This window comes from Schistocerca serialis, chromosome 3, assembly GCF_023864345.2.
Source record: "Schistocerca serialis cubense isolate TAMUIC-IGC-003099 chromosome 3, iqSchSeri2.2, whole genome shotgun sequence".
In the NCBI taxonomy this organism is placed as follows: Eukaryota; Metazoa; Arthropoda; class Insecta; order Orthoptera; family Acrididae; genus Schistocerca; species Schistocerca serialis.
In genome coordinates this window covers 888,055,296-888,074,865 of record NC_064640.1, presented here as the reverse complement: position 1 = coordinate 888,074,865, position 19,570 = coordinate 888,055,296, and the positions used below count along the sequence as shown (strand labels likewise).

Sequence of the window (19,570 nt, the reverse complement as noted above, 5' to 3'; positions counted from 1 at the left end):
CGTTACGGAGATGTTTAGCAAACTCAAGTGGCAGACTCTGCAAGAGAGGCGCTCTGCATCGCAGTGTAGCTTGCTGTCCAGGTTTCGAGAGGGCGCGTTTCTGGATGAGGTATCGAATATATTGCTTCCCCTTACTTATACCTCCCGAGGAGATCACGAATGTAAAATTAGAGAGATTCGAGCGCGCACGAAGGCTTTCCGGCAATCGTTCTTCCCGCGAACCATACGCGACTGGAACAGGAAAGGGAGGTAATGATAGTGGCACGTAAAGTGCCCTCCGCCACACACCGTTGGGTGGCTTGCGCAGTAAGAATGTAGATGCAGAAGTACCGAACACGATACCAGACAAAAATATTCAACTGCAGTCGCGACATACGCATTTTTGGCACTCACTGAACACGAAACTGAGAAACTGAAATTATTTTGGAGAGGTCTCTTGGGAAAGTGGAATATTAGTATATCGTCAGCTTTGACGCAGAATTCAGTGTAATATGTCCATAAAAGTAAGAGTCGTAACAAAGGCCAAGCGAATACTGATAAACTAATTTCAGCCAATGTTGATACATACAGGGTGTTTCAAAAATGACCGGTATATTTGAAACGGCGATAAAAGCTAAACGAGCAGCTATAGAAATACACCGTTTGTTGCAATATGCTTGGGACAACAGTACATTTTCAGGCAGACAAACTTTCGAAACTACAGTAGTTGCAATTTTCAACAACAGATGGCGCTGCGGTCTGGGAAACTCTGTAGTACGATATTTTCCACATATCCACCATGCGTAGCAATAATATGGCGTAGTCTCTGAATGAAATTACCCGAGGCTTCACACCAGATGAGATGTACTGCTTCAGCTGTTCAATTGTTTCTGGATTCTGGCGGTACACCTGGTCTTTCAAGTGTCCCCACAGAAAGAAGTCACAGGGGTTCATGTCTGGCGAATAGGGAGGCCAATCCACGCCGCCTCCTGTATGTTTCGGATAGCCCAAAGCAATCACACGATCATCGAAATATTCATTCAGGAAATTAAAGACGTCGGCCGTGCGATGTGGCCGGGCACCATCTTGCATAAACCACGAGGTGTTCGCAGTGTCGTCTAAGGCAGTTTGTACCGCCACAAATTCACGAAGAATGTCCAGATAGCGTGATGCAGTAATTGTTTCGGATCTGAAAAATGGGACAATGATTCCTTTGGAAGAAATGGCGGCCCAGACCAGTACTTTTTGAGGATGCAGGGACGATGGGACTGCAACATGGGGCTTTTCGGTTCCCCATATGCGCCAGTTCTGTTTATTGACGAAGCCGTCCAGGTAAAAATAAGCTTCGTCAGTAAACCAAATGCTGCCCACATGCATATCGCCGTCATCAATCCTGTGCACTATATCGTTAGCGAATGTCTCTCGTGCAGCAATGGTAGCGGCGCTGAGGGATTGCCGCGTTTGAATTTTGTATGGATAGAGGTGTAAACTCTGGCGCATGAGACGATATGTGGACGTTGGCGTCATTTGGACCGCAGCTGCAACACGGCGAACGGAAACCCGAGGCCACTGTTGGATCACCTGCTGCACTAGCTGCGCGTTGCCCTCTGTGGTTGCCGTACGCGGTCGCCCTACCTTTCCAGCACGTTCATCCGTCACGTTCCCAGTTCGTTGAAATTTTTCAAACAGATCCTTTATTGTATCGCTTTTCGGTCCTTTGGTTACATTAAACCTCCGTTGAAAACTTCGTCTTGTTGCAACAACACTGTGTTCTAGGCGGTGGAATTCCAACACCAGAAAAATCCTCTGTTCTAAGGAATAAACCATGTTGTCTACAGCACACTTGCACGTTGTGAACAGCACACGCTTACAGCAGAAAGACGACGTACAGAATGGCGCACCCACAGACTGCGTTGTCTTCTATATCTTTCACATCACTTGCAGCGCCATCTGTTGTTGAAAATTGTAACTACTGTAATTTCGAAAGTTTGTCCGCCTGAAAATGTACTGTTGTCCCAAGCATATTGCAACAAACGGTGCATTTCTATCGCTGCTCGTTTAGTTTTTATTGCCGTTTCAAATATACCGGTCATTTTTGAAACACCCTGTAAGTTAACACCGACAAATACAGGGTGGTCCCGAATTCATGGTACAAACTTTAATTGTAGATACAGGACATTGTAACAAGGATTTATTGTATAGGAATGTATAGTCGCAGGTGACGCGGTGAGGCGTAAACAGGGGAAAGAGAAATGGAGTGATCGGTTGGTGTCACTGCCGGTAGGGGGCAGTAGATGAACATGATGTATCGCAGTAGGGACAAGCGCCATTCACAATTGTGCTGCCGTAGACGATGGGTGACTTTACGTATGCAGAAAAAGCAGACATGCATTACATGTACGGCCGTGCAAATGGTAACGCCAGAGCTGCGTTACGAATGTATCGCGCGGAGTATCCTAATCGACGAATGCCGGATCATAGAATTTTTCAACGGTTACATCGTCAACTTTGTGAAACAGGTACGTTCGACGTCAACAGACATGACGCTGGTCGATTAAGAGCTGTACGCACTCCAAGACTGGAAGAACGCATCTTGAACATAGTGGCTGATAGACCCGAGTCAAGCACAAGAACTGTTGCGCGTGACGTACATGTGAGTCATCAGACTGTATGCAGAGTGTTAAATGAAAATCGCTTACACCCCTTCCATTTTCAAAAAGTACAAGCATTGAATCCGGCAGATTATCCTCTTCGCGTGAACTTCTGCCAGTGGTTGTTGCAGCAATGTGCGTTGCAGCCGGATTTCGTAGGTCATGTGCTATTTACAGATGAAGCGACATTTTCACGCGAGGGTGTCTTTAATGCGCACAATTCCCATGTGTGGGCAACAGATAATCCACATGCAACGCGTCCACATGCGTATCAACAACGTTTCGGTATTAATGTGTGGGCTGGTATTGTGAACGACTTTTTGATTGGGCCATACTTACTACCCACGCGACTCTGTGGCGAAAGCTATCTTATTTTTCTGCAAGAAGTGTTACCAGAACTGCTGCAAGATGTTCCGCTCGCCATTCGTAACCGCATGTGGTTTCAGCACGATGGACCGCCAGCACACTTCAGCACTGCTGTACGGAATTACCTGAATGCCACGTTTGGTGCTAGATGGATTGGGCGTGGTGGACCAGTCCCTTGGCCACCCCGATCTCCTGATTTCTCTTGCCACGATTACTTTTTATGGGGACATCTTAAGAGTCTTGTTTATGAGACTCCAGTTGACTCAGATGAGGATCTCGTTGCTCGCATATCTGTAGCTGCTGCAGGTGTGCGTGAAATACCAGGCATCTTTGAACGTGTACGCCAATCGCTGCACCGACGCTGTCAAGCATGTATCGCTCATGGTGGACGCAATTTTGAACACTTACTGTAAACATGACACTTGTCAACAACGATTTCAATAAAATCTTTCGTTTTCCTTTCGGCCGTTATTTCCCCTGTTTACGCCTCACCGCGTCACCTGGGACTATACATTCCTATACAATATATCCTTGTTACAATGTCCTGCACCTACCATTAAAGTTTGTACCATGAATTCGGGACCACCCTGTATATGAGTCGATAGGCATAGACGTGAGAGGAAACACAGCATACATGAACTACGCACTTATCTGGGCTAACAAACAAGGAGCGACGCAATCAAGGCATAAGAAAGGCATGCCTGACAGAGAGGGGAACACTGAATCATGATGCGCTACAGTGGTAAATACACTGTCTCATCATAAGTATCCGGACAACTCTATGTAATGCGGAACTGACCACTAGATGTCACGAGAGGCGCGCCCACCAGTACAAAAATGGGTGCCAGCAGCGAAGTAGTGTCATGAGAATGGGTCGTTCGTGAGAGCTTCGTTGTTTCGAAAGTGGACTAGTCACTGGATGTAACCTTAGTAACAAATCCTTTAGGGACATTCCGATCCTTCTACGGCTGCCTGGGTCGATTGTTGGTGATGCGATTGTGAAATTGAAATGCGAAGAAAGAACCACAGTCCAACCGAGACCAGGAAGACCTTAAGGACTGAGACACAGGGACCGTCGAACACTGCGGACGGTGGTTGTAAAAAAAAAAATAAAAAAAAAAGAAATAGCAGCATATCAGTGCAAGGAATGACTCGTGAGTTCCAATTTGTTACCAGCAGTCCACCTACACTATTGGCCATTAAAATTGCTACACCACGAAGATGACGTGCTACAAACGCGAAATTCAACCGACAGGAAGAAGATGCTGTGATATGCAAATGATTAGCTTTTCAAAGCATTCACACAAGGTTGGCGCCGGTGGCGACACCTACAACGTGCTGACATGAGGAAAGTTTACAACCGATTTCTCATACACAAACAGCAGTTGACCGGCGTTGCCTGGTGAAACGTTGTTGTGATGCCACGTGTAAGGAGGAGAAATGCGTACCATCACGTTTCCGACTTTGATAAAGGTCGGATTGTAGCCTATCGCGATTGCGGTTTATCGTATCGCGACATTGCTGCTCGCATTGGTCGAGATCCAATGACTGTTAGCAGAATGTGGAATAGATGGGTTCAGGAGGGTAATACGGAACGCCGTGCTGGATCCCAACGGCCTCGTATCACTAGTAGTCGAGATGACAGGCACCTTATCCGCATGGCTGTAACGGATAGTGCAGCCACGTCTCGATCCCTGAGTCAACAGATGGGAACGTTTGCAAGACAACAACCATCTGCACGAACAGTTCGACGTTTGCAGCAGCATGGACTATCAGCTCGGAGACCGTGGCTGCGGTTACCCTTGACGCTGCATCACAGACAGGAGCGCCTGCGATGGTATATTCAACGACGAACCTAGGTGCACGAATGGCAAAACGTCATTTTTTCGGATGAATCTAGGTTCTGTTTACAGCATCACGATGGTCGCATCCGAGTTTGGCGACATTGCGGTGAACGCACGTTGGAAGCGTGTATTCGTCATCGCCATACTGGAGTATCATCCTGCGTGATGGTATGGGGTGCCATTGGTTACACGTCTCGATCACCTCTTGTTCGCACTGACGGCACTTTGAACAGTGGACGTTACATTTCAGATGTGTTACAACCCGTGGCTCTACCCTTCATTCGATCCCTGCGAAACCCTACATTTCAGCAGGATAATGTACGACCGCATGTTGCAGGTCCTGTACGGGCCTTTCTGGATACAGAAAATGTTCGACTGCTGCCCTGGCCAGCACATTCTCCAGATCTCTCACCAACTGAAAACGTCTGGTCAATGGTGGCCGAGCAACTGGCTCGTCACAATACGCCAGTGACTACTCTTGATGAACTGTGGTATCGTGTTGAAGCTGCATGGGCAGCTGTACCTGTACACGCCATCCAAGCTCTGTTTGACACAATGCCCAGGCGTATCAAGGCCGTTATTACGGCCAGAGATGGTTGTTCTGGGTACTGATTTCTCAGGATCTATGCACCCAAATTGCGTGAAAATGTAATCACATGTCAGTTCTAGTATAATATGTTTGTCCAATGAATACCCGTTTATCACCTGCATTTCTTCTTGGTGTAGCAATTTTAATGGTGAGTAGTGTACCATAATGAATGTGCGTATGGAGTTAAAAGTAATAGGGTACTATGGCCGAGCAGCTCCTAAGAAGTTGCACATTTCTGTAATCAACGCTAAGCGACGGTTGAGGTGATATAAAAATCGACGCCGCTGGCAGTCGGTGACTGACTGTTGTGGGTTGGCAGGAGAGCCAACACCGGGTACTAGAGGAAGCCGAAAGGCACGCGTTTTAGCTCACGCAGGCTGGCGTGAGGTCTGGAACAGGACAAGGAAATTAGACTTTAGAAAAGCGGACGTAGCTGGTGGAATACTTAACTTTAATCCATTAATGATGAGTGGCGCTCGTGACTGTACATGACTCAGTATCAATAGTAACTGGTAATGGCGCCTTGCTAGGTCGTAGCAAATGACGTAGCTGAAGGCTATGCTAACTATCGTCTCGGCAAATGAGAGCGTATTTTGTCTGTGAAACATCGCTAGCAAAGTCGGTTGTACAACTGGGGCGAGTGCGAGGAAGTCTCTCTAGACCTGCCGTGAGGCGGCGCTCGGTCTGCAATCACTTATAGTTGCGGCACACGGATCCGACGTATACTAACGGACCGCGGCTGATTTAAAGGCTACCATCTAGCAAGTGTGGTATCTGGCGGTGACACCACACTGACAACGAGTTTTTTGGTGTGATGACTCACGCTGTACCACGTGGCAGTGCAATGGAAATGTCTGAGTTTGGGAAATAGCTGGAGAGCGTTATCTACCATCATGCGTAGTGCAAACACTGAAGCACGGAGGAGGTGGTGTCGTGGACTAGAGGTATTTTTCGTGTTTATGGTGTGGTCCCCTTACTGCGCTAAATGAGGAAGAATATAAACATTTTACAGCACTGTGTCCTGCCTACAGTAGATGAACAGTTCTGACACAATGATTGACTGTATCAGTACGACAATGCATCCTGTCACAAATCAACATATCTGAGGCACTGGTCTGTGAAAATAACTGTCCTGCCCGGAGTCCCGACCTGAACCCAATGGAACACCTTTGAGACGATTTAGAACGACGACTTCGCTCCAGACTCCAGCGTCCAACATCATTACAGTCTTGTATTCAGTTCTTGGGGAAGATTGAGCTGCGATTCCTCCACAAACATTAAGACGCCTTATTGAAGGTGTCCACAGCAGATTTCAAACCGTCACAAATGCGAAGGGTAGACACATTGAGGCGTAGCGCCGTATACCGATCCTGCCTTGGAGGCAGTTAAGTGGGAGATGTGTCTCAGAGCTGGATAGCGACAGATGGTGACGCGAGACTGGACACGCACGTAGATTATGTATCAGCCGATAGAGGACAGTATTGGATAGTGACTGTGATTTAGTTTCGATTGTGCCCACTAGAGTGCACTAAAGTAATAGAATGTTTTTCATAAACTGTAGTAGTATTTTCATAAAGTGTTATTATGTCTCTTTGTGCATGTAAAATGTTATAAATGTGTTTTAGCAGTATGAATGATGCGTGAATGTTGTTTAAGATTAATATGAAGGTAATTGTTTAACGAGTTTGTAGTGTGATTTAGTGTGGGAGCATTTCGAAGAAGTATGGATGAGGACAAAGGAGGTTTCTGTAGAACAGATTTTTAAAGTAAGTTTATGGTAAAGGGAAAGTTAATTCAGGTATAAATAACAGTAGTAAATAACTTTATGCATAAACAAAACTTCAGCATATTAGATAATTACGTCGGTAAAAAGTGCAGTCGTTAGGTTTACTATTTTGCGATTGGTTATTGATGAAAAGCGCGGACTGACGCGGGAGAATGTTGTTTTGCTATTGGCTGTTGAGTTAACTGACCAATGGTAAAGCAATATCCTTCGCGCGCCTTTCTCTGCTGGTAGAGAAGACTTGGCGTATTGTAGAGAGGAGTCGGAGCCTAGCCATGAAACAGTTCGGACGTGTGTAGTAGTAGTTCCGATGGAAATGATAAGTTGCCGGATCTAGCAGTGTTTCATACATCAAAAGTGTTGTAAAGTGACGGCATAATTATTCCGATGGGCGTGTAGAAATTTCGGAATTTTTAAGTGAATTTTGTGACGAGAAAAGACAAATTCCGCGTGGCTTATTGAGCAGGTCGGTGGCTAAAAACTGTGACTGCATTAGGTACCGACAGATTTAATATTTGTCGAGCATTCTCAATCAAAAACAACCCGTATTTCGGTAGCTATTAGTGCGGGAAATGTAAACACCATAAACTTGCTAACGTGAGTGAAATGGATTGTGAGTGACTGTGTTAAGACTAACACGGGCTTGGCAGTGATACTTGTTCACCTAAGTTTCAGAATACATTAATTAAGGACAAAATTTACAACTTTTCATTTCGTGTGAAAACTTTCTCCCAAAACGTAGATTAGCTACTTTAATTGCAGCCTGGTTCACGTTGAAGTACAGTAGGTTTCGCTCGGCTTGCCTACTGATGATCTGCTGAGACAATGTTCACAGGTAGGTGCAGGTTCGCCGTATTAGGGACGGAAGGAACCGCGCCACCGCAACACCCCATAGTAATCTCCACTAATGTTAAAAATTAGGTGGACTGATAAGGTAAGGAATGAGGAAGATCTGCCCAGAATCGGAAAGGAAAGGAGTATGTGGAAAACACTGACAAGGAGAAGGAACCCGATGACAGGACATCTGCTGAGACGTCAGGGAATGGCTTCTATGGCACTGGAGGGAGCTGTAGAGGGTAGAAACTGTACAGGAAGACAGAGATTGGAATACATGCAGCAAATAATTGAGGATGAAGGTTGCAAGTGCTAGTCTGAGATGAAGAGGTTGGCACAAGAGAGGAATTCGTGGCGGTTCGCATCAAACCCGTCAAAAGACTGATGACTCAAAAAAAAAGGGGGTGTACGGATACTTTTGATCAGACAGTGTAAATCGAATTATCGTTTGCTCATGATAGGTAAAATATGGTATATTAAAGGTAATAGTGTACATATAAAATTATTCTCATTTATGCAGAGTAAAAGCAAAAGATGTAAGCAGCAACCTCTCAAGAATTACTAAATTAACTTATGTCTTATAATTTACTTCGTTGCTGTACGGAAGTATGAGGATTTCACAGCAAAATAGGACCATATTATTACAGCAGGGCAGTGCAGTGTCATGTATCCACACCCCGCAACTGAATCATATGTGGAAATGCTTACTGTACGTACTAAAAAATCGTAACACTACGGACACGAATAGTTTTAAGTATCATTTATCCAAACATCAAGCAAAGCTGTACTTTTACAGTGATCACTCTTTATGCTTTGTAATGAAGAGAACTGTGTTTGATGTGATTACCAGCCTTATTGCAGTCGCGAAAGACGTTCTCTCTAAGTCATAATACGTTCTAACTGCGACCGCTGACATCGGAATGTAAAAGCTAACCACTATTTTATTTTTTATTTCTTTCACGCTGATCGCCTGTTGCACAATATTTTCTTAAGAACTTGATATTTATTTTCTATTATGGAAAGAAACTTTTTGTGCAAACTTCGTGTTGTGATTTAAATAATCCTTACAGGAAAGCAGTGTGCATAAACGTATTGTAAAACAGCTGCTAGCCACTAAATTGACGAAATATTTAAATCAATTTATGGTTTTTGTCATTAACAGTTCAGAATCGTCAGTTCACTTTCAGACGACAGCAATGCGCCGGCCGTTGTGGCCGAGTGGTTCTAGGCGCTTTAGTCTGGAACCGCGCGACCGCTACGGTCGAAGATTCGAATCCTGCCTCGGGCATGGATGTGTGTGATGTCCTTAGGTTAGTTAGGTTTAAGTAGTTCTAAGTTCTAGGGGACTGATGACCTCAGATGTTAAGTCCCACAGTGCTCAGAGCCATTTTTGACAGCAATGCGTTTATGAAAGGTAACACAGATATTTTTTTTTGGTTGGGTGGTACCCCACAGTACAAAGCAGACGAAGTGAAAATTAAGCTAATTCCTATTCGCAAAGTGAAAACAACAGTAATATGTACAAAGAGCGTAAAAAAAATGAAACGTTTTCACTGGCACAATGACGCGACGAAGTATTTAAGACATGATCAACATGACTGCTCTTAAATGAACTCCAGATATCTGAAGATGAACTGACAGTTTGAAATTGATAATGACAATATAGCTATTTCACCAATTTAGTGGCTGTTAGCTGTTTCACAGCAACGAATTTTATTATAAAGGCATTGTTACCCTCCAAATTTCAGCTGCAAACAACGTACTCGTTTTGCTGTCTGGAGTGGAACAAGGGAAGTAGTTCACTGCAACCAGACTGAATATGTAATGCGGGTACTCACCTCATGCTGTAGGATCCGGTGGTGAGGTCGACCCCCAGGCCCGAGAGGCTCCCGTCCAAGTCGGCTGCTAGGTTGTCATCGATGTCCTCCACTTGCCAGCTACTCATCTTCTCTCCCCCACCCGTTCCTGAAACACCACAAACGCACACATTTTACTAACCACGAACACAGCAAGGAAAGAGTTTAACGTCATCAGCCTTTACAGACGGACCACTAGCTTGCTGGGCACGAATGGAAGACTGCATGCCGGCATTCGTATAAAATCATGCAGAGCAACTGCAGAACAATTTTTCCAGTGACTGGACTGGGGTTTAAATACAGCAATTTCTGTAAAATGAGAATTAATCACAGGCGAAACGCTAGTGAAACTGAACACGAGGTAAACAGCAGCACTTGGCAACCCAGAAAATTTCACAGTTTTCCACAGAGAATCAGAGTACAAACTTGACAGTGATGGCACTGACTGGCGCAGAATATCTCATACGCTGGAGGCGCCCAAGCACAATGAGAAGAGCACCAACGCCGGCCGAGAGCGAGCGATGGATGTGTGGGCCCGTCGCCAGGCAGATTTTCTTTGCTGGCTTTTTCCGGCACCAGCAGTCGCTCTTCCGGGCCACTCACCTTGTTCCGGAAATTTCCAGTTGCGAGCCATCTCCAGCAACGATAATAGAATTACCTAGACTGTGCAGCAGAAACGTGGCGGTTCTCAGTGTTGTACGATGTGGTTCATAGCACTCAGTCCTTGCATCTACATCTACACACTTTCTCCACTAGGTACCATAAGGTGCATGGCGGAGGATACCTTGTAGTACTACTGGCCATTCCTTTTCCTGTTCTACTCGCGAATGAAGCATGGGAGAAAAGACTGCGATTATGCCTCCGTACGAGACCCAATTGACACTGAAGACCCAAATAAACTGGTACACCTCCCTAATATCGTGTAGGGCCCCCACGAGAACGGAGAAGAGCCGCAAAACGACGTGGCATGGACTCGACTAATGTCTGACGTAGTGCTGGAGTGAATTAACTCCATGAATCCTGCAGAGCTGTCCATAAATCCGTAAGAGTACGAGGGGGGTGGAGATCTCTTCTGAACAGCACGTTGCAAGGCATCCCAGATATGCTCAATAATGTTCATGTCTTCTCAGTGTTCCTGGAACCACTCTGTATCAATTCTAGACCTGTGGGGTGTCGCATTGTCCTGCCGGAATTGCCCAAGTCCATTGGAATGCGCAATGGACATGAATGGATCAGACAGGATGCTTACGTACGTTTCACCTGTCAGAGTCGTATCTAGACGTATCAGGGGTCCCATATCACTCCAACTGCCCGCGCCCCACACTATTACAGAACCTCCTCCAGCTTGAACAGCCCCCTGATGACATGCAGGGTCCATGGAGTCATTAGGTTGGCTCCATACCCGTACACGTCCATCCGCTCGATACAATCTGAAATGAGACTCGTCCGAACAGGCAAACATATCTCCAGTCATCAATAGTCCACTGTCGGTGTTGACGGGCTCAGGCGAGGCGTAAAGATTTGCGTCGTGTAGTCATCAAGTGTACACCAGTGGGCATTCGGCTAAAAATGTCAACATCGATGATGTTTCGTTGAATGGCTCGCAGGCTGACACTTGCTGATGGCCCAGCATTGAAATCTACAGCAATCTGCAGAAGGGTTACACATCTGTCACGCTGAACGATTCTCTTCAGTCGTGTTGGTCCCGTTCTTGAAGGAACCTTTTCCGGCCGCAGCGACGTCGGAGATTTTATATTTTACAGGATTCCTGATACTCACGGTACACTCGTGAAATGGTCGTAAGGTAAAATCTCCACTTCATCGCTACCTCGGAGATGCTGTGTCCCATCTCCCGTGCGCCGACTATAACATCACATTCAAACTCACTTAAATCTTAATAACCTGCCATTGTAGCAGCAGTAACCGATCTAACAACTGCGCCAGACACTTGTCTTACGTAGGCGTTGCAGACCGCAGTGCGCGTTCTGTCTGTTAACGCATCTCTGTATGCCTATACCAGTTTCTTTGGCGCTTCAGTGTATCTTGTCTTCGCGCTCCTTGCGCGATATGTACGATGGCGGCAGTACAATCGTTCTTCAGTCGGCGCAAACGCCGGTTCGTGACATGTTTTTCCCTCCAAGGATTCTCATTTGATTTCACACAGCATTTTCATAATACTCGCGCGTTGATCGAACCTTCCGCTAAAAAATATTGAAGCACTTCTTTGAATTGCTTCGACATTTTCCTTTAATCCTACCTAGTGGGGATCCTAAACACTCGAGAAGCACTGAAGAAAGGATCACACTAGCATTCTGCAGGCTGCAACAAGACGGCATGGCTAAACTTTCACGAAACATTTCTCGGACGTAGAGGAAGAAAATACATAACATGGACATGGGTCCGGAAACGCTTTATTTTCATGTTACAGCTCATTTTCCACTTCTCTTCGTAACTGCATTCATCAGGGGATACACACAGAAACAGAACGTAACAGCATTGAATGTAACGTTTTCTTGCATGGTACCCACTTGGTTACAGTATGAAACATTTTCTTAAATGATACGTTGAAAATTCCCTCTGTTAGCAAGGATATATTCATCAACGCATCATCGCATTAAATCCCTGATGCGCTGATGTATCCCTGGAGAATCAACAAAGATTTTCTGTCAACGCTTGGACCAGCATTGGTCGTGACTGTTAGTGCACGTTCGTCCACGCACGCTCAACGGGGAAACGCTTTCTTTGAGAATACTCTACCTATCCTGCTAGAACGTGTACGACAAAAGATATAACCTATGTGATCAAAAGTATCCGGACACCCCAAAAAACCATACATTTTGATTATTAGGTGCATTGTGCTGCCACCTACTGTCAGGTACTCCGTATCAGCCACCTCAGTAGTCATGAGACATTGTGAGAGAGAGAGCAGAATGGGATGTTCCGAGGAACTCACGGACTTCGAACGTGGTCAGGTGATTGGGTGTCACTTGTGTCATACGTCTGTTCGCGAGATTTCCACACTCCTAAACATCCCTAGGTCCACTGTTTCCGATGTGATAGTGAAGTGGAAACGTGAAGAGACACGTACACCACAAAAAGCGTACAAGACGACCACTTCTGTTGACTGACAGAGCCCGCCGACATTTGAAGAGGGTCGTAATGTGTAATAGGTAAACATCTATCCAGTCCATCACACAGGAATTCCAAACTGGATACGGATCCACTGCAGTTATCATGGCAGTTAGGCAGGAGGCGAGAAAACATGGATTTCATGGTCGAGCGGCTGCTCATAAGCCACACATCACGCCGGTAAATGCCAAAGGACGCCTCGCTTGGTGTAACGAGCTAAACAATGGACGATTGAACAGTGGAAAAACGTTGTGTGGAGTGACGAATCACGGTACACAATGGCGATCTGATGGCAGGGTGTGGGTATGGCGAATGCCCGATGAACGTCATTTGCCAGCGTGTTTAGTGCCAATAATAAAATTCGCAGCCGGTGGTGTTATGGTGTGGTCGTGTTTTTCATGGAGGGGGCTTGTACCCCTTTTTGTTTTGCGTGGCACTATCACAGCATAGGCCTACATTGATGTTTTAAGCACCTTCTTGTTTTCCACTGTTGAAGAGCAATTCGGGTATGGCGATTGCAACTTTCAACACGATCGAGCACCGTTCATAATGCACGGCCTGTGTCGGAATGGTTACATGACAATAAGACCCCTGTAATGGATTGGCCTGCACAGAGTCCTGACCTGAATCCTGTAGAACACCTTTGGGATGTTTTGGAAAGCCGACTTAGTGCCAGGCCTTACCGACCGACAGCGATACCTCTCCACAGCGCAGCACTCCGTGAAGAATGGGCTACCATTCCCCAAGAAGCTTTCCAGCACATGATTGAACGTATGCCTGCGAGAGTGGAAGTAGTCATCACGGCTAAGGGTGGGCCAACACCATATAGAATTCCAGCATTACCGATGGAGGGCGCCCCGAACATGTTAGTCATTTTCAGCCAGGTGTCCGGATACTTTTGATCACACAGTGTACGTCACGCACGATGGACTTGCTACTGATTTCCGTGTCAATGTCCGTGGGCTTCTAAATAACAGATTCCGTGACAGATGGATAGGTAGCGGTGGACCAATTCTTTAGCCTCCACTTTGTCCATTAGATGTTTCTTTAAGGGGGCATTTCAAACCTCTTGTCTACCGTAACGAGGTACAAAATGCACAAAATCTTCGTGCACACACCTTGAAAGGCTGTGAAACAGTATGCAGTTCTCCAGGTATACATCACCGCATCAAGGATTTAATGCGACGGCGAGTTCATGTATGTATCGTTGCTAACGGAGGGCTTTCGAATATTTCATTTAGGAAGGTGTCTTATACCGTAACCGAGACAGTATGGTGAACATTTCGTGTAAGATAGGTATCATGCAGTGCTTGTACGTTCTGTTTGTTTCCCATGATTTGAGAAATCTTTCACGCAGGAGGATCGTACGAACATACCGCCGTTTGAGTCTCGTACAGATTCCCGTATGGAGGACATAGTGATAGACATCTCTGGGGTTGTGAAGCAGCTGAATGGGTTGAAAATAAATAAATCGCCAGGTCCTGATGCGATCCCAATTCGGTTTTACAGAGAGTACTCTACTGCATTGGCTCCTTACTTAGCTTGCATTTATCGCGAATCTCTTGTCCAACGTAAAGTCACGAGCGACTGGAAAAAAGCGCAGGTGACGCCTGTATATAAGAAGGGTAGAAGGACGGATCCTCAAAATTACAGACCAATATCCTTAACATCGGTTTGTTGCAGGATTCTCGAACATATTCTCAGTTCGAATACAATGAATTTCCTTGAGACAGAGGAGTTGCTGTCCACGCACCAGCACGGCTTTAGAAAGCATCGCTCCTGCGAAACGCAACTCGCCCTTTTTTCACATGATATCTTGCGAACCATGGATGACGAGTATCAGACGGATGCCATATTCCTTGACTTCCGGAAAGCGTTTGACTCGGTGCTCCACTGCAGACTCCTAACTAAGGTACGAGCATATGGGATTGGTTCAAAATATGTGAGTGCCTCGAAGACTTCTTAAGTAATAGAACCCAATACGTTGTCCTCGATGGGGAGTGTCCATCTGAGGTGAGGGTATCATCTGGAGTGTCCCAGGGAAGTGTGGTAAGTCCGCTGTTGTTTTCTATCTACATAAATGATCTTTTGGATAGGGTGGATAGCAATGTACGGCAGTTTGCTGATGATGCTGTGGTGTACGGGAAGGTGTCGTCGTTGAGTGACTGTAGGAGGATACAAGATGTCTTGGACAGGATTTGTGATTGGTATAAAGAAAGGCAGCTAACTCTTAATATAGATAAATGTAAATTAATGTAGATGAATAAGAATAAAAATCCCATAATGTTTGAATACTCCATTAGTACTGTGGCGCTTGACACAGTCACGTCGATTAAATATTTGGGCGTAACATTGGAGAGCGATATGAAGTGGGACAAGCATGTAATGGCAGTTGTGCGGAAGGTGGATAGTCATCTTCGGTTCATTGGTAGAATTTTGGGAAGATATGGTTCATCTGTAAAGGAGACCGCTTATAAAACACTAATACGACCTATTCTTGAGTACTGCTAGAGCATTTGGGATCCTATCAGGTCGTATTGAGAGAGGACATAGAAGCAATTCAGAGGCGGGCTGCTAGTGTGGACTAGTTGAATCTAAAGTGAGGCACGTTATAGGCAATTTGGAACGCAATCAGCATATAACATTAGCACACGCGAACCCAGAGTGCTTCCCTCCTCTTGATGCTGAACCCGGTGTATTCTGTTCCATGTGGTTCATTGGACTTGTTTTTGCCACAACTGAGAATTTAAATGTTGATCTCACATACGACATTCAGTCATTCACTAACTCCGTTCACAGACAAGCAGCACAGATAAAGATGTTGAAGGATGGGATGAAAATAGGAGCACGCCATGTAAAAAGGAAACAATTACATTGTTACTGGTAGGTTTGATAATCACGCGAGTGTTACGGAAATGCTTCAGGAACTCGGGTGGGAGTCTCTGGAGAAAACAAGGTGTTCTTTTCGTGAACCACTGCTGAGGAAATTTAAAGAACCAGCATTTGAGGCTGACTGCAGTACAATTTTACTGCCGCCAACTTATATTTCGCGGAAAGACCACAAAGATAAGATAAGAGAGATTAGAGCTCGTACAGAGGCATATAGGCAGTCGTTATTCCCTCGTTCTGTTTGGGAGTGGAACAGGGAGAGAAGATGCTAGTTGTGGTACAAGGTTCCCTCCGCCACGCACCGTATGGTGGATTGCGGAGTATGTATGTAGATGTAGATGATTAATGCGATTACGAAAAGAAGTATAAAATGAGCTCTAACATGGAAATAAAGTGTTACCCCATACCTTTTTGTTACACCTTTGCTGGGTTTCTCTCAAAAAACCGTTGTCGACTCCACCTTACGTGCTCGTTCCATTTCATATGGCTTTCCAACGTCACGCCTGGATGTTTAATCGACGTAACTTTATCAGGCAGTACACCACTAATACTTTAGTGGAACATTACAGGTTTATTTTTCCTACTCAACTTACGTTTTTATAATCTTGAAGCAAACTGCCATCCATCTCACCATATAGAAATTCTGTCTACGTTACACTATGTCCTCCTACAGTCAGTCAACGACGACACTTTACAGAACTCTACCTAAGATCACCTCGACCGGTTACAGCTAAGAAGGAGAAATATCCAGACATCTATAGCATGCAGTACGCTACACTGGACGACGGATAATCACCACAGACAAACTTATTTCTGGGTGTTCAGGATGAAAGCGTAGAAGAACTTCTAATGCTATAAATACACTGAAATAGAGATATGCACATATATACATTGCGTTAGTATGGCGTACACAAAGCTCAAAACAGTAGTGCATTGGCGGAGCTGTCACTTATACTCAGTTGATTCATGTGAAAAATTTTCCAGCCTGATTATGGCCGTACGACGGGAATTAATAGACTTTGAACGCGGAATTGTAGTTGGAGCTAGACGTATGGGTCATTCCATTTCGGAATTCGTCAGGGAATTTACTATTCAGAGATAGACAGTGTCAAGAGTGTGCCAAGAATAACAAATTTCAGCCATTACACATCAGCACGGACAACGCAGTGGCCGGCGGCCTTTGCTTAACTACCGAGAGCAACGGTGTTTGCGTAGAGTTGTCAGTGCTAACAGACAAGCAACACAACGTGAAATAACTGCAGAAATCAATTCGGGACGTACGACGAACGTATTCATTAGGACAGTGCGACTGAATCTGACGTTAATGGGCTATGTCAACAGACGGCCGACGCGAATGGCTTTGCTAACAGCACGACATCGCCTGCAGCGCCTCTCCTGGGCTCTTGACCATATGTTTTTGACCGTAGACGACTGCAAAACCATGGCCTGGTCAGAAGTGTCCCGATTTCAGTTGGTAAGAGTTGGTGGTAGGGCTCGAGTGTGGCTCAGACTCCAAGAAGCCATGGTCCCAAGTTGTCAATAAGGCACTGTGCAAGCTGGCCACGCCATAATTGTTCACGACTGATTTGTAGAACATTCTGGACACTTTCGGCGTATGATTTGGCCATCCAGATCGCCCGACATGAAATCCATCGAACATTTATGTGACATAATCTAGAGGTCAGATCGTGCACAAAATTCTGTACTCGCAATACTTTTGCAATTATGGACGCCTACAGAAGCATGGCTCAACATTTCTGCATGGGACTTCCTGAGCATATCTATTACGCTTTCACATCGTCTAAAATGACCCGTTACACACCTCTGATTGCCGGCCGGTGTGGCCGTGCGGTTCTAGGCGCTTCAGTCTGGAAGCGCGTGACCGCTACGGTCGCTGCTGAGTCCATGCCACGTCGAGTTGCTGGACTACGCTGCCAGAAGAAGATCCGACACGATATTGGGAGGTACCCCATCAGTTTTCTCACTTCATTGTAAACTGTATATAGACCATTTACGGAAAGCAGTAAGAAACGCAGATTGTTCCCTGACGAGGTTTTATGTTTACACAATGGTGCCATTGTCGTGCGATTAAGGAAATGCATAACGACTTAGACAGTATTCCCATTTGGTGGATTGAGTGGAGGCCTTTCTAAATGCTGATGGATGCAGGAGAATGCCAACCAACATGGGAAAGGTACAAGATAAGTGGTTCACTTCGAGAGTGCGTAAGTGCATTTAAATATATAAGGGTAATACTATTAATCACTATTATACAGAACGAAGATGTAACATTAATAGTAGGGAAGGCGAAGGAGCATTTTGGGGAGAATGGGGTGTTGTAACGGAAACCGCATACTAAACGCTAGTGTGATCAATTCTCGAGTATGGCTGCAGTATGTTCTGGTGATGGATGTGAAAAGAATCAGAGGTGTGTGGCTCAAATGGCTCAGAGCACTATGCGACTTAACTTCTGAGGTCATCAGTCGCCTAGAACTTAGAACTAATTAAACCTAACTAACCTAAGGACATCACACACATCCATGCCCGATGCAGGATTCGAACCTGCGACCGTAGCGGTCACGCGCTTCCAGACTGAAGCGCCTAGAACCGCACGGCCACACCGGCCGGCAATCAGAGGTGTGTAACGGGTCATTTTAGACGATGTGAAAGCGTAATAGATATGCTCAGGTAACTTCATTGGGAATCACTGGTATAAAATGGACGCTGTTTTCGGGAAACCCTGTTGGATAAATATAGAGAACAAGTATTTGAGTAAGACTATGCGACAGCTCTGCTGCCTCTATCGGATATTTCGAGTAGGTACCATTACAATAAGATTGACGAGATTGGGGTGTGCAGCGGGGTCAATATTACCACGAAGTACACTCTGCCTCGCACAGTGGCTTTCGGCGTGGGTAATTAGATGATTTTAAGAAATATTCACTCAGAATATGAACTGACGTACATTACACAGTACATAGGTTGTGCGAGTTCCGTAATGGTTGGTTGGTTGGTTGGTTGGGGAAGGAGACCAGACAGCGTGGTCATCGGTCTCATCGGATTAGGGAAGGAAGTCGGCCGTGCCCTTTCAGAGGAACCATTCCGGCATTTGCCTGGAATGATTTAGGGAAATCACGGAAAACCTAAATCAGGATGGACGGACGCGGGATTGAACCGTCGTCCTCTCGAATGAGTTCCGTAATGGGTTCCAAGAATATTTTGCTAAACTGCATAACGCAGTCCTCACCAATTTAAGCTAATCTCCAAATCGTGTCAAATTTGCAATCCACATCCGCTGCTGTTAGACTTAAGGACACCATCTGCGTTCCTACTCCCCAAGTTATCTCACCGTGTGTTGAGGAGGAGAGATAGTGTGGTAGTATAATGTATTCCAATTCCTACACCATTCCCGATGGTGCGCGGAAGGAATGGCCTAATTTACCTATTTTTATCGTCCTACGTACGTACGTCATCAAAAAATTCCGAAAGAAATCGTGCAACATTTTCGTGTTTGTTTCAGCGTTTCCTGCAAGTGATTTTTGAGCTGACTTGTGACATACTCGTTAAAGCCAAACAAAACCACGGGGGAAAATGCAGCTCTTTTTATTGTTTTTTTTTCTTTTTTCTTAATCGTGACTGATACGCATCTC

General features: G+C 45.4%; 1 protein-coding gene across 5 annotated transcripts in view; it reads right to left on the bottom strand.

The window, feature by feature from the left end:
- Positions 1–19,570, bottom strand: part of LOC126471125 (transcription factor CP2) — a 941,484-nt gene that overhangs the window by 389,149 nt on the left and 532,765 nt on the right. For all 5 annotated transcript variants that reach the window (XM_050099206.1, XM_050099210.1, XM_050099207.1 and 2 more), the window contains one exon: positions 9,885–10,011. In XM_050099206.1, coding sequence (XP_049955163.1) covers positions 9,885–10,011 — 127 coding nt within the window. The remainder of the gene's footprint in view (positions 1–9,884; positions 10,012–19,570) is intronic.